The 13,581-nt window shown below is 34.9% G+C and overlaps 1 protein-coding gene across 1 annotated transcript in view; it reads left to right on the top strand.

Moving 5' to 3' along the window:
• The window catches only part of kif16ba (kinesin family member 16Ba), a 149,405-nt gene that overhangs the window by 112,178 nt on the left and 23,646 nt on the right, over positions 1-13,581 (top strand). The window contains exons 23-24 of the mRNA XM_041250878.1: positions 4,466-4,588; positions 10,241-10,330. Coding sequence (XP_041106812.1) covers positions 4,466-4,588; positions 10,241-10,330 — 213 coding nt within the window. The remainder of the gene's footprint in view (positions 1-4,465; positions 4,589-10,240; positions 10,331-13,581) is intronic.

Below are 13,581 nucleotides of genomic sequence, written 5' to 3'. Positions count from 1 at the left end.
ATTATATATATACTATTATATAGATATATATATATATCATATATTATAATATATATATTACAGTTTTAATCCAGGCTCTAAGGCAAAAAAAAGGTTTGAAAATTTTGAATAAAGGGCGTGTAGAGACTAGATATAGCACTGGTATATATACCTCCCCTCATTATCACACCCCTCGCTATACTGCGGATTGGATATGTCATAGTCTGGAGTTGGTATCCCAGCAATATACATAGGTACTTAGAATTACTGTTCGTTTTATTTCATACTGCACATCACAAACAACAGTATACAAAACAAGTAAAAACAAAGCATTAATATCGAACTGTTATTATATACACAGGTATGGCACAATAACACAAAGCAAATTAAATATCTACTTGCTGAAATGGTTTTTAGTTTAGCCAACGAGGTGTTCAGTGTGGAAGCAATGCACTAGCAAAAGCCACAAGGCAGTGACGTCAGCTCCCTAGCAACAAGCCTCCCATGTTGTTGTGAGTGGATTATTTCAATGCAGCGGGTTTGTGCATTTGAGAAAAGAGAGGAAGACTCATGAAATTAATTTGAGACTGAAGTTGATGAGAAGCAATTACCCTTCGTTGTACGAATTAAAATGGTGTGCTTTTTATATGAAAAATGTGAAAAAGCAGAGGATTTATACTGGACCCTGACACCCCCGATAAAACGAGGGAGTGGTTGTACAGTATTTATTTGTTGGCCTGTTTGTTTTTCTATGTGTCTCTGACTATATCGCAGCCCTCGATATATAGTGGATTTATGTTGGACCAGGACACCCGCTATATATCCAGTGGGTGGGGTGTGTGCGTGTCTCTCTCTCTCTCTCTATCTCTCTCTCTTTCTCTCTCTATCATTTTATTTGCTTGTCATTAGTTATAGCCAATTTAACTAAAGTCAATGTAATTACTGGCTGATAGTTTTACAGTACAATGTACTGGATCTAGTACAATACAGACATTTTACAATTTACTTTAGAAAAACAGGGCATTTAATTGAGTTTCTCTGGGACAAAAGTAAAATAACACTAACATGAGTTTCATTTACTTCATGTTTAGCAGTGTGTTTAAATGTGTAGTCATAATGATGTATTTGCAGTTTGTGTCAAAATATTTTTTTAAAGTATTGTTTACGGAGTATTGCATGCTGGGTAGTATTGTTATGCCTTTTTTAAAATACTTAGTGTTGGTTATGTAGTTTGGCTGGGCTGATTGAGAAATTGGTCTACTTTCATTACAGTTTTTATACCTTTAGATCTTTCATAATTCAGTTTTAAGATTAACTAAGCTTTACCCCAGGTACTGTGATGTTACTATGATGTAACAGAATTGAACTTGTCCTTTTACATGAAAATATAATCTGATTTGTGGTGGTGTGGGGGGGGGTTCACACAGTGTACATGTGTACATGGACTTTACCAAATGGAGGCAATGTTTACGATGCCGTTAAAGCTAACGTTCCTTTCGTTTAAGTACATAGTGTGCCCTTTATAAAAAAAAAAAAAAAAAAAAAAAAAAAAAAAAAAAAGAAAAAAGTATTAATTAGAAGATTACTCATGTCAAATAGACAAAGTTCTAAAATATGTATATTATAATTTTTCAAAAATTTTCATATGGCTGGGTGGCAAAATTAAATGTATATCACCCACGTTTTTAACATAACCACGTGATTAAAGTTAACCAAGCAAAACCTGCAGCAGCTGTGAGTAAGTATTATCCTTTCAGCATTTCACACCACTGAGTAATATATCAAATTTACGTTTTTTTAAAATAAACGAGAAAAAGGTTGGTAGAAATTGAGCAGAGTAAAAAATAACAAATACATCTTTACCAAACTTGTATAAGTAATTCTAATTATTTTATTATATACTTCAAATTTGTTAACTATATTGAAATAAAATTTAATTATATGAAGTTTCAACAATTGATATACTTTATTTTTACTAAGTTCAAACAAGTGTTTAGTAATAAGTATACACAGTGATAGCCTCACAAGATATATAATGATCATATATATATATATATATATATATATATTGTTATTTTTTAATTTTTAATTCTTGCAAACTTTTAACCTTGCAGGTATTTTAAAATATACCCATTCACTGTCATATTCACCTGATTTAGTCCCTTATGTAGTCTAATATTCCCATGTACAAATGAAGCAAAAGTCTTCTCACAAATGTTTTCAGAAAAGCTGTGAACTGCAGTTTGCTTATCCTGTATGCTATAGAAACGTCCAAGTTCCTATGTTTTTTGGTAACTGGTCTTACAAATAAATTATTGTCACACTTACAGACCTTTTTGCTTAATGTAATAGTATAGATATGTTTAACAAATATGGTAAATATTTGAGTACAGTCTATATATAACATGGAAATCTAATATACAGGCTTTGCTGCTTTCAGAAATACCTTTCTAAATTCAATATACACATTTGACGCAGCCCAAATTTACCACTCTCAATTTGAGGAAAAAATTAAAGATCAAATAAATATGCATTTACAAAGATACAACCTCAATTACGCTGTTGTATCGTACAAAACTGACAAAAAACAGTGTTGTTGTAGATTAACCACGGAGCTTGTTTATTGTGCTGCGCATTGTATAATACTTAAGATGGCATCTCTGTCATACGCACACCACTACTCACTTACGGCATCACACATCCTGGCAACAACAAGCACGACACAACGCTCCACGGCATCAGGCAACAACAACAGCATTGAACATTGCTTGGCATGTCAAAAAATATGTGGGTCTGATCAGCATTTCCGATCTGTCCAAGCTGGTGGTGGTACTCTGTTAGAAATGCTGAAATTGTAAACGTTTCTCTTAGAATCCGTCAGGAAGCTTGGTTTGTTTTTTTTCTCAGCAGTGTCACATTGCTGCTTGTGTATTTGGGCAGATGCTTTGTCTTTTCTCAGCAGTCAGTCACGTTGCTGTTTGTGTACTTCGGTAGTCATGTCTTGTGTTGGAGATTTTAACACACGCACCACTGTACTGTACTCGAATTTAAGACTGCCTTAAATTAGAAGGAATACGTTAAATATCCAGTGATCCAGTGTGAGACATTGATATTGCCTTCATACTAAAGGGTGTACCGATAGAATGCATGTGTAAGGTATAACATTTAAAATCAAACAGTCCCATCTTGCTATTGCTCCCAAATTCAATCTGGTTATAAGGGTACATATGTCATGTAGAGTATGTACATTTAAATAAACAACAGAACTGTATGTTAAAGCTTGTTTCGTGTACGTTAGGAATGACATGTTGGGGATTGTTTGCTGCTGAATATTAAACTGTATATACTTTATCAGATTTTATTTTTTGATTGCTTCCAAAAATCTAATTTAAATTTCAAGCGTATATCTGTGATGTGTGTGTGTGTGTGTGTGTATATATATATATATATATATATATATATATATATATATATATATATATATATATATATATATATATATATAGACACACACACACACACACACACACACACACACACACAGCTCTGGAAAAAATTAAGAGACCACTGCAAAATTATCAGTTTCTCAGGTTTTACTATTTATAGATAAATGCTCTAAATGACAATATTTTTATTTGGAATTTGGGAGAAATGTTGTCAGCAGTTTATAGAATAAAGAAAAAATGTTCATTTTACCCAAACACATACCTATAAATAGTAAAACCAGAGAAACTGATAATTTTGCAGTGGTCTCTTAATTTTTTCCAGAGCTGTATATATATAAAATTCCAGATATTTACAGTACAAATGACAGAGATTTTATTTTTTTCATAAAGGTCATACAACTTTTGCGTTCACCAGTGATAGCACTCACTATATTTTTTATAGAAATGTATTTTAAATGTGTGGTTCACCAGAAAGCAGGATACATTTCCCTTTTTAATTCTGTGTTTACTTACAATCCTTTACAGAGAACAATTGTGCATGGCTCCTCATGCAATTCATGTTTCATATGGGAATAATATGAGTACTGTCTTTACATGAGAGAGAATTCAAATTGTATTCCAGATAGAACGATGTATTCCACATAATGTGTTACTCTAATAGTGCTAAATGTATTCAGAATTGCGTTTTATATGTCTGAAATATAACAGCAGTCATATTGGCAAGTAATTCCATTTTTAAATGGGATGATACATTACACAGCTAGTTAAGTCGCAGAAATCACAAATATGCATATTTCAGGTTTATTTTTATGATTGCAGTGTATAATAAAAAAAGGGCAGACGTTGTCACACTCCCACATTAGATATACAAGATGTTTTGATTGTTCCAAGATTAACCTTGGCAACCCTTTGAAAACAGCTGGTTATCACTGTACTTTTTTGTATATATTTCCATTTGGTGTGAGTTCATACTGCTTCATTTTCTAATTGCTGACCGTATTTGCCCTCTGCCTTTTCTTTTCTGATGTTTTCTTTGGCAGCGACTGGTTTCTCGTCCTCTGGGAGTGAATGCAGACAGCCTGAAGGACCCAGTAAAAATTAGTATTCCACGCTATGTCCTGCGTGGACAGGGGAAGGATGAGCACTATGAGTTTGAAGTAAAGGTAAGCATTTATCCCTATTGATCTTTATGTTGTGTTCTCATTGTCAAGTGACAGTAGGGGATTGTTTATCAAAACTTTATTTATTTATTTATTTATTTATTTATTTTGATATGCAATAAAACAAGTACTAGAAGTGGGAATTATGTTAAGGAAAGTAATTTGCACATCTCAAGGAAATAACTATGGTATTCAGCACTGAAGTGCCCAGGCAGGTCTTCAAAGACATTTCCCATCTTGGATGAGTAGTGCTACTCGGCACAGAAAATTACTGCTTGAATTGTGCAATCAGGTTTTACTTATCAGGAGACTAGGGGTTAGAAACACACACATGAATGCAGGCAGATGTTACACCTCTAAATAAATATTTTTGGCACATGAAATAGGCATGTGTGCAAATGGTTTCAATCTTGCAGAAATGCTTATTTAGGTTTAGTAGCTGTTTTTAATTAGCATTTGTGACTTCAGGGAAATCAATCACTTTTGGGCTTTTGAGTAAGAAAGGCAATGCAACAAATGCCCTCTAAGAAATGTAGCCTAAAAAATCTGATTTAGCAAGAAGATAATACGTAAAACATTTGGTCACTTTCATAAATTGCAATGTCAGTTCTAATCTTCAGAATTTTTTAACATTTGTGCAACTCTGGCCCTGGTACAGGGTAACTGTTTATTCAAGCTGACAATTTTTGTAATTTAGACAGTAGTACGGCTTATACTTGTGGTTTGAGTATGTGGATTTTGCTGTCAATTAAACATTGAAACATCAATTAATAATGTTCGTCTTTGTAAAAAACATCAGTAAATCTTTTGTTTGTTAGTGTAGCTATACATTATACTATAGTCACTGTCAAAAACCATTGAAAATATATGAAGAGTTGCATACCAAACCACAACAAACGCCAATCCACACATTTCCAACTACAGCTTTCAGTTTGCTCCTGAAGGGTAGCCTTTTCACTTAGCATACACATTTTCAGTCAAAATTAGATATCTGCCATGTAATCCAAATGCTAAAAACAGCTTTCGTTTCAAAACGTGACATTTGACATTTCCGGTTTTCATCAAACCGCAATTGGCAGCACACATTATTTCAGAGTGAAAGTTGGATCATGAATAAATCTGTCAAAATTAACAACTTTGATAAAATATCAGAGCCAATGGTAGAGAAAACAGTTGTCTGTTGGTAGAAAATGTAAGGCATCCAAGGATGCTCACAAGCGAGAGCAGAAGAAGCAAGAGCGTCATTCTGAAAGGGCAAAATCCTGTGAGTGATCTGCACTCATTCTGCCGATAATAAGAATACTGACCTCTGTCATGCTGACAAGCATACGCCGGCACATCTCTTGCTGAATCATGATACATTTTATGAGAAGGCAGTGAAAGTTTCTCAGGATGAATCTCTTCATCTGCTCATACTATGTAACAAGAAAAGGAAGTGTGTTGCTCATGACCATGAATTTTCTCTCAGTTGCTGTAGTTACTTATTAGACAAGCTGGTAGATAGATTGATTTGTATTCCTTGTTGTTGTTGATGCATTGTTTTTTGTATATCTGCACGTTCTGAAGTTGCACAGATGTGAAGTGGCTCAGATGATGATGTTTGGATAATAATTAACATGTGAAGGAAACAAAGACATGATAGAGACTTGTGAAGCTGTTGGTAGAGAAATGGATATGTAGAATGTTGTGCAAAAAGGAAGGAATCTGGGATATGTAGCATTTTGCATAAAAAATAAATGTCTTCATGTGTTTATTTTTTTACTTTTTGAGGTAGATTTAAAATGTTTATGTTTGTTTTATTGTTCTTATATAACATTTATAATATAAAAGGAACCTGGCTTGTTGCTAAGAATCCCCCATTTTAATTATATATATATATTATATATATATATAGATATATAATATATATGTAGTCAATAGATTATACCTAGATCTATATCTCTGTGGTCAGTCATCACCACACTGGTGGTAAACGGTAGTAGCAGCGCGACACATCTCCTTCGAGTTGATCAGAGTTGATGAGGCTGTTGATTGTGGCCTGTGCAATGTTGTCCCACTCCTCTTCAATAGCTGTGCAAAGTTGCTGGATATTGGCAGGAACTGGAGCACGCTGTCTTACACGTTGATCCAGAGCATCCAAAACATGCTCAATGGGTGACATGTCTGGTGAGTATATAGGCCATGGAAGAACTGGGACATTTTCAGCTTCCGGGAATTGTGTACAGATCCTTGCGACATGGGGCCGTGCATTATCATGCTGAAACATGAGGTGATGGCGGCGGATGAATGGCACAACAATGGGCCTCAGGATCTCGTTACGGTATCTCTGTGCATTCAAATTGCCATCAATAAAATGCAATTGTGTTCGTTGTCCGTAGCGTATGCCTGCCCATACCAAAACCCCACTGCCACCATGGGGCACTCTGTTCACAACGTTGATATCAGCAAACCGCTTGCCCACACAACGCCATACACACTATCTGCCATCTACCCGGTACAGTTGAAACCGGGACTCGTCCGTGAAGAGCACACTTCTCCAGCGTGCCGGTGGCCGTCGAAGGTGAGCATTTGCCAACTGAAGTCTGTTATGACACCGAACTACAGTCAACTCAAGACCCTGGTGAGGACAACAAGCACGCAGATGAGCTTCCCTGAGACAGTTTCTGACAGTTTGTGCAGAAATTCTGCGGTTGTGCAAACCCACAGTTTCATCAGCTGTCCGAGTGGCTGGTCTCAGATGAACCCGCAGGTGAAGAAGCCGGATATGGAGGTCCTGGGCTGGCGGGGTTACACGTGGTCTGCGGTTGTGAGGCCGGTTGGATGTACTGCCAAATTCTCTAAAACAACGTTAGAGGCGGCTTATGGTAGAGAAATGAACATTCAATTCTCTGGCAACAGCTCTGGAGGACATTCCTGCAGTCAGCATGCCAATTGCATGCTCCCTCAAAACTTGAGACATCTGTGGCATTGTGTTGTGTGACAAAACTGTGTACTGACCTTTTATTGTCCCCAGCACAAGGTGCACCTGTGTAATGATCATGCTGTTTAATCAGCTTCTTGATATGCCACACCTGTCAGGTGGATGAATTATCTTGGCAAAGGAGAAATGCTCACTAACAGGGATGTAAACAAATTTGTGTACAAAATTTGAGAGAAATAAGCTTTTTGTGCATATGGAAAATTTCTGGGATCTTTTATTTCAGCTCAGGAAACATGGGACCAACACTTTACATGTTGCATTTCTATTTTTTATCAGTGTATATCAATTTACTAAAAACAATGAAAATGGATATATACTGTTTTGGTTTGAAGCTCTTCATATACTGTTGTTGTTGTTGTTTCCATGCTTAAAGAAATTTAAAAAAATGTATAATATGATAATCTCTGGCTCACTGGAACCACATACAATTTAGTCAACTGTAGTCCTAGTCATTTTCAGCGTGCAATTTGCTCATAGAAATTTTAGGCACATTACAGTGTGTTTACAGTTGCACAATGCAACAAGTGCAATATACTTTTTTTTTCCTTTAAAAAAAAATGTAAGTAAATTACTGACTGGAGGAAACACTTTGTAAACCTGGCCCTTCACTAATTTTGATTATTTTCAAACACCTGTATTTCTTTTTTAATAACCTTAAAACCTTTTGACCATACTGATAAGTAAATTGAGTAGTAATTATACTCCTAATGGCTAGATCTCAGAAATGATGTGTCAATTTAAATTACAATTATTGTCTTTTTGAACTGTTATAAATCAAGATTGAACTTTGCTTAACTTGTGGAATCGAAATAGCTCCACGGGCTTATTTATGCTTGTAAGTATGTAGTTATGTGCTTATCCCACAATATATGATAGAAAAGTGCCCAATAATGTACATTGCATTTTGGAGACAATCATACTTTATCTTTTATAACAAAACAGCTTAAAACCTGATATACCCTATATGAAATCAATTTTAGATATGGCAAGATCAAATTGTGTTAAAATTGAGATGAGAATAACAAAAACATGCTATCTCGCAGTACTGAAATCAATTGTAAGATTGCACAGGAACTGTTAATAATACATAGTAGTAATGTCTTTCATTTTTAAATGTCTGCTGTTTGATGCTGTCCCATTTAAAGATGAATGGCCTTTGTTTTTTTTTTTTTGTTTGTTTTTTAATGAACCACTGCCGGTTAGCATTTTATTTCTGAAAAAATGAAGCCTTTTTTATTTTTTGTTAAACAGTGCTAACCACCATTCTACTGAAGTGGGTTTAAATTCAGGACTATACAAACATGTACTGTAAGCAAGTATGCATTTAAAAATGTGGATTTCAGGATATAAGTAAGCAGGGTGGGTCAAATCAGGTCACCTGGTCACCAAATGCGACCTTCAGTTTTAATATGGCCAGTAAATTTTACCCCAAAGTCGCCTCATTGGAGACTAAGCTTTTACAGTATACTCAGAACTTTTGGTTCTGTAATAAAGGCTTTCTGCTAATTCAATCTGCACCACCCTGATCATCTCAGAGCCAATCTTTTCATGGAACCAGACACCTTTTCTTGTATCCATAGTAACGTGCACCAGCCAGTCGAGTTAGGGTAGAACAGCAGAAATAATCAGAGGTGTCTGATGGGGATTTAAAATAACTACACAACTTTTTAAAAATGATCCGTGTTGCAGGAGTGCTACAGGCCATTGAGTTTCCCTGAGTCGCTCGGTTGATCAGCTCAGACGGCACAGGAAATAAAATAAAAACAGTTTCTCAAAATATCTCTGAATTACCCTAAATAAAATGTCAAAGAAACTGAAGCAACAGACAAATCTATTTGCATTTGAATTTGGAAAATCCACATCTGCCAACTGCATGAAAATGAGAATGTAACAGAAGATTAGGAGGAGGAGCCAACAGTGTTTGTATTGTAGGCAGCTTGTCTATGACAGTAACTGAAAAATAAAGAAATGTGTTCACTTCCCTCGAATTTTTATATAGTTATCTTCCCAGACATTTGATTAATATGGTTCTGTTTCCTGGCATTTGATGCATATACTTCACTCACTGGCCTTTTATGCACATAAAAATGGTTCCCTGGTATTTGATGCATAAAGTTCCCTGGAATTTTATGAAACTAGTTTTCTGGCACATCGATTGTATATAGTTGTTCCCCTCCCACAATTTAAAGGGTAATAATAAAACACCCATTACATGAAAACAAAGCATGCAAAAGCAACGTGTGTGCAACATATACATGTCTCCTCATATTGTTCCCGTTTGAAAATGTTGGGCACCATTGAAACCAGCTTACAAAGTGATTTGTCCCACCCAGTATGAAAGTAAATTAATGGGCTATCAATTGATCCAACAAAGGGATTTCTCAGGTTTCAAGTTTGATTTTTTTGAAAACGACATCTGTGTGGGTTACCATTATCTTGTCCCAAGCCTTTAATATCTCAAATAAAGGTTATCGGGGAGCATGTACCATGTATTCCAGAACAGCAACATAATACATTTAGAACCTTTAGAGCATCTAGAAAAGTACTTACACATTTATTCCTTGTTATATTAATAGTGTAGTGTAGTATCTCTTCATGGAGGAGTTTTTTTTTTTTTACTTCAGGGTATATGTAATCCATATTTATACTTTAAATATGCTTTTATATTTTGATAGATTGCAGTCTTGGACGAGACATGGACAGTTTTTAGAAGATACAGTCGTTTTCGAGAAATGCACAAAACACTAAAATTGAAATATCCAGAGGTAAGAAACTTTTAATAAAGTTAATAAAAGTTAATATGTCATGCTACTGCTGTGGAGCAAACTGTAACAATCCACTTGTCAAATCAAATTGCTATAAATGCATGCAATAACATATCTGATGATTGGTAGTAGAGACCATTGTGATCAGGGTTATCTTAAAGTTGCTTGTGTTATATCCAAACATGATGTAGCTTATCTGTATGTAGTTGACATAGAGTGCTGAATTTTGGAACTGCCACAGAAACTATAGGGGACACAATAACCCAATGATTTGCAATTTCTTTTTCTTTCTGCTTGGTAAAGGAAGCTTCCGTTCTAGTACACCCTGTTGGATTGTTGTTTTTCAAATCATATATAAAGACTGCTTCCACTTTAAGTAATAATAATGTGATATCGATTTAGGCAGAGCTAGGCATTTATCATACAATTCAATTGATGGTTTTAGGAATAATATTTGCTGTCAACCAATACAGTACTCATAAAAGCAATAACAGCAAAGACCTCTTTTTAATTTTAATTTATATATGCAAAGAACACAAATCATTAATTTGGGTTTGATTTACATGCCTTTAGGATATTTAATGAATAAGTGAATAATCTGATGCCTCAAACGCATGGTTTTACCTCTGCTTATTGTTAGTTAACAATGTGATATGCACACTTGAGCTTCAACAGAGCCCCTATGAGTAATCGCGTCATTGTGTTCCCTGTCTGTTCCAGTAACAAAATGTATTACTTTATTTATAATAAAGTAATCTAGAGCAGTGGTTTTCAGTCTTTTCATCTCCAGTACCAGTGTTTCCAGCAGGGACCACCAGGTGTACCAGTAACTATGTGCAATCTTAAACAGCTGTTGTAAAGCCGAGACCTACCCCATTACAATCAGGTTTGTTGTGTCTGTACTCACTTGTTTGTTGCCCCATTGTGCTGAAAATGGTTAATCTATGCTGCTGATGACTGCAATGAACTCAGCATGTTTATATTTTTTTAATATTTTGCAAGTGTTGTGTATGGAATTAGTGACGCACCTTTAATTATATCAAGTTATAATATGGAAACAGTATGCTGCAGATTACATGCTCAGTGCTAGTGAAGTCCTGGTGTAAAAGCATGTAACACAGACAGCTCTTATGATTTACATTCCGTTTATTCTTCAGTAAAAACAAGTTTAAATTGCAGTGAGTTTGTTCTGCTATATTTACGATATTAAATACACCACAGCAAGCACATTGTCATATTTTCATTAGCACAATCTGAGAGCAAAATTTTAGTAAATGTTTGTTTTGTTTGTTTTGTTTACTGCAATCAAGTAAGCTGCACTACATAGTACAAAGTCCCAAGTATTTCTGTGTGCTCTGCTTTCACTTTTTTTTTTCTAAATGGTCAGTTTGATAAATAAACTTTGTTTTCCCTGCAAAGATGATCCTGCTTTAGTACAAAACTCACACACGCTACGTACTGTTTTACATAATGGTAGTGGTGCTCTTAAATTACTGTGCCTGCTTCTTTGGCTGAAGAGTTATTATCAGCTCATTATGTAACTATGGAATCTTGTACAATTAAATCATACTTAAACTCCTGATGGTAAATAATGTAACTAAGTCTATTATCTGGGATGTAAGATGCAAAAGATCCATTCCTGTTGACTCAAAACTGTCTGCTGGTTTTAATATACTTTTACAAGAATTTTTATTCAACAAATTGTTACCATCCTTCTCACACTTCAGTTATTAAAACATGTGATATGTGTGTATATATATATATATATATATATATATATATATATATATATATATATATATATATATATATATATATATATATATATATATATATATATACACAGACCGACTTTATGTTGCATTCGTAAATACTGACACTTGTTTTTAAAGGGAGATGCAGCATTTTTGTGCCTAACCCCTAAAAATCAGTTGTCAAAATGTCTAGTTTCTCTGTGATTCAGTGATACAAACAGATTGATACATTACGATGGTGCGATTTTGATGGAGCATTGTGTTTTGAGGAATCATATCATCATAAAGAACTGTCGGTGAGTACCAGTGGCAAGCATGTCCACATACCACGGGCTGAAAACCACTGATCTAGAGCTTGATTACCCCAAGTCAAGTCATGTATATATTAACAGGGAATTATTTTCTTTTAAAAAACAATACTTCGGTTTAATGGTCGCTGGAGTCTGAGTTACAGGCTTCTGGGAGAGAGTTCTTGATCCAGTAACTAGAAAATCAGACGTCCATCATAAGAAAGTTTAGTTACTTTAATTCCTTTAAAAAATCTAAGTAAGAATTTCTTGAATCTTTTTTTTTCATTACCGACAGATTAGTGCAAGAATAACAGATAGCACTTCATTCAATGTGTCTTTTAAAGATGTGTTATCTAGTCATATACATTTAAAGTAAATCACTTCTGATACTAGAGTATATCTTTATGCATTTATCGTAAAACCTGTTGTATAAGTCAATTTTCTAGGTATTTCTGCAGGGCCCTTAAAAGGGGGGAGTGTAATATAAAATTTACTGTACCGGTGCCACAATGGGATTAGGCTCACACAAACTTAACTTTCAACAGCACTTTTTTTTTTTTTAGGATCTGTGGCATCCACTGTTCTAATTACAAATTTTAATTTGTTACTCTCAATACCCTTAGTCATTTTGAATGTTAAGTGCAATCTTTCAGACTGACCTCCTCTTGACCCCGATGTGTGCGTACGTGAAGAAAAAAAAAGTGGTTAAAGTTATCAGTTTTCGGAATATGAAAACATCACAGCTATACTGCTTCACTTTTAACACAGTAACTGCCAGTCTCTATGAATTTTCTTATTTCCACCCTCCCGACCCATTGATTTATCAACATTCAGACTACCTGCCCCCGGGATCCGTAGCAAACAGATATTGTGTAGAAAGCTGAATAAACTTATCAAGTCTTCCGTTCTTTGTAACTGTAATACTATAATAACACAAGTGACCTTTGAGACTGGATAAAGTAGGACAGACAGACAAAAAATAAAATGCTACTCAGCAGGTTTGAAATTGTACGTTGTTGAATTTGCCAACATACATGGTTATTGCAATTTTGAAAAAAACAGTACGTGACTGGAGACGAAAGAAAGACAAACTTAAAATGGCAAAAAAAAGACGAGCTGACATAGGAGGAAAGTGTTTATGGCCCGGTTTAGAAATGTTTTTTTTGTACATTGAATGTGACTTTAGTAGATACTGTAACTTGTTCTA

The sequence above is a fragment of the Polyodon spathula genome, chromosome 5 (assembly GCF_017654505.1).
Source record: "Polyodon spathula isolate WHYD16114869_AA chromosome 5, ASM1765450v1, whole genome shotgun sequence".
In the NCBI taxonomy this organism is placed as follows: domain Eukaryota; kingdom Metazoa; phylum Chordata; class Actinopteri; order Acipenseriformes; family Polyodontidae; genus Polyodon; species Polyodon spathula.
Note: the sequence above shows the minus strand (reverse complement) of the source record. Positions and strands in the feature narration are given on the sequence as shown.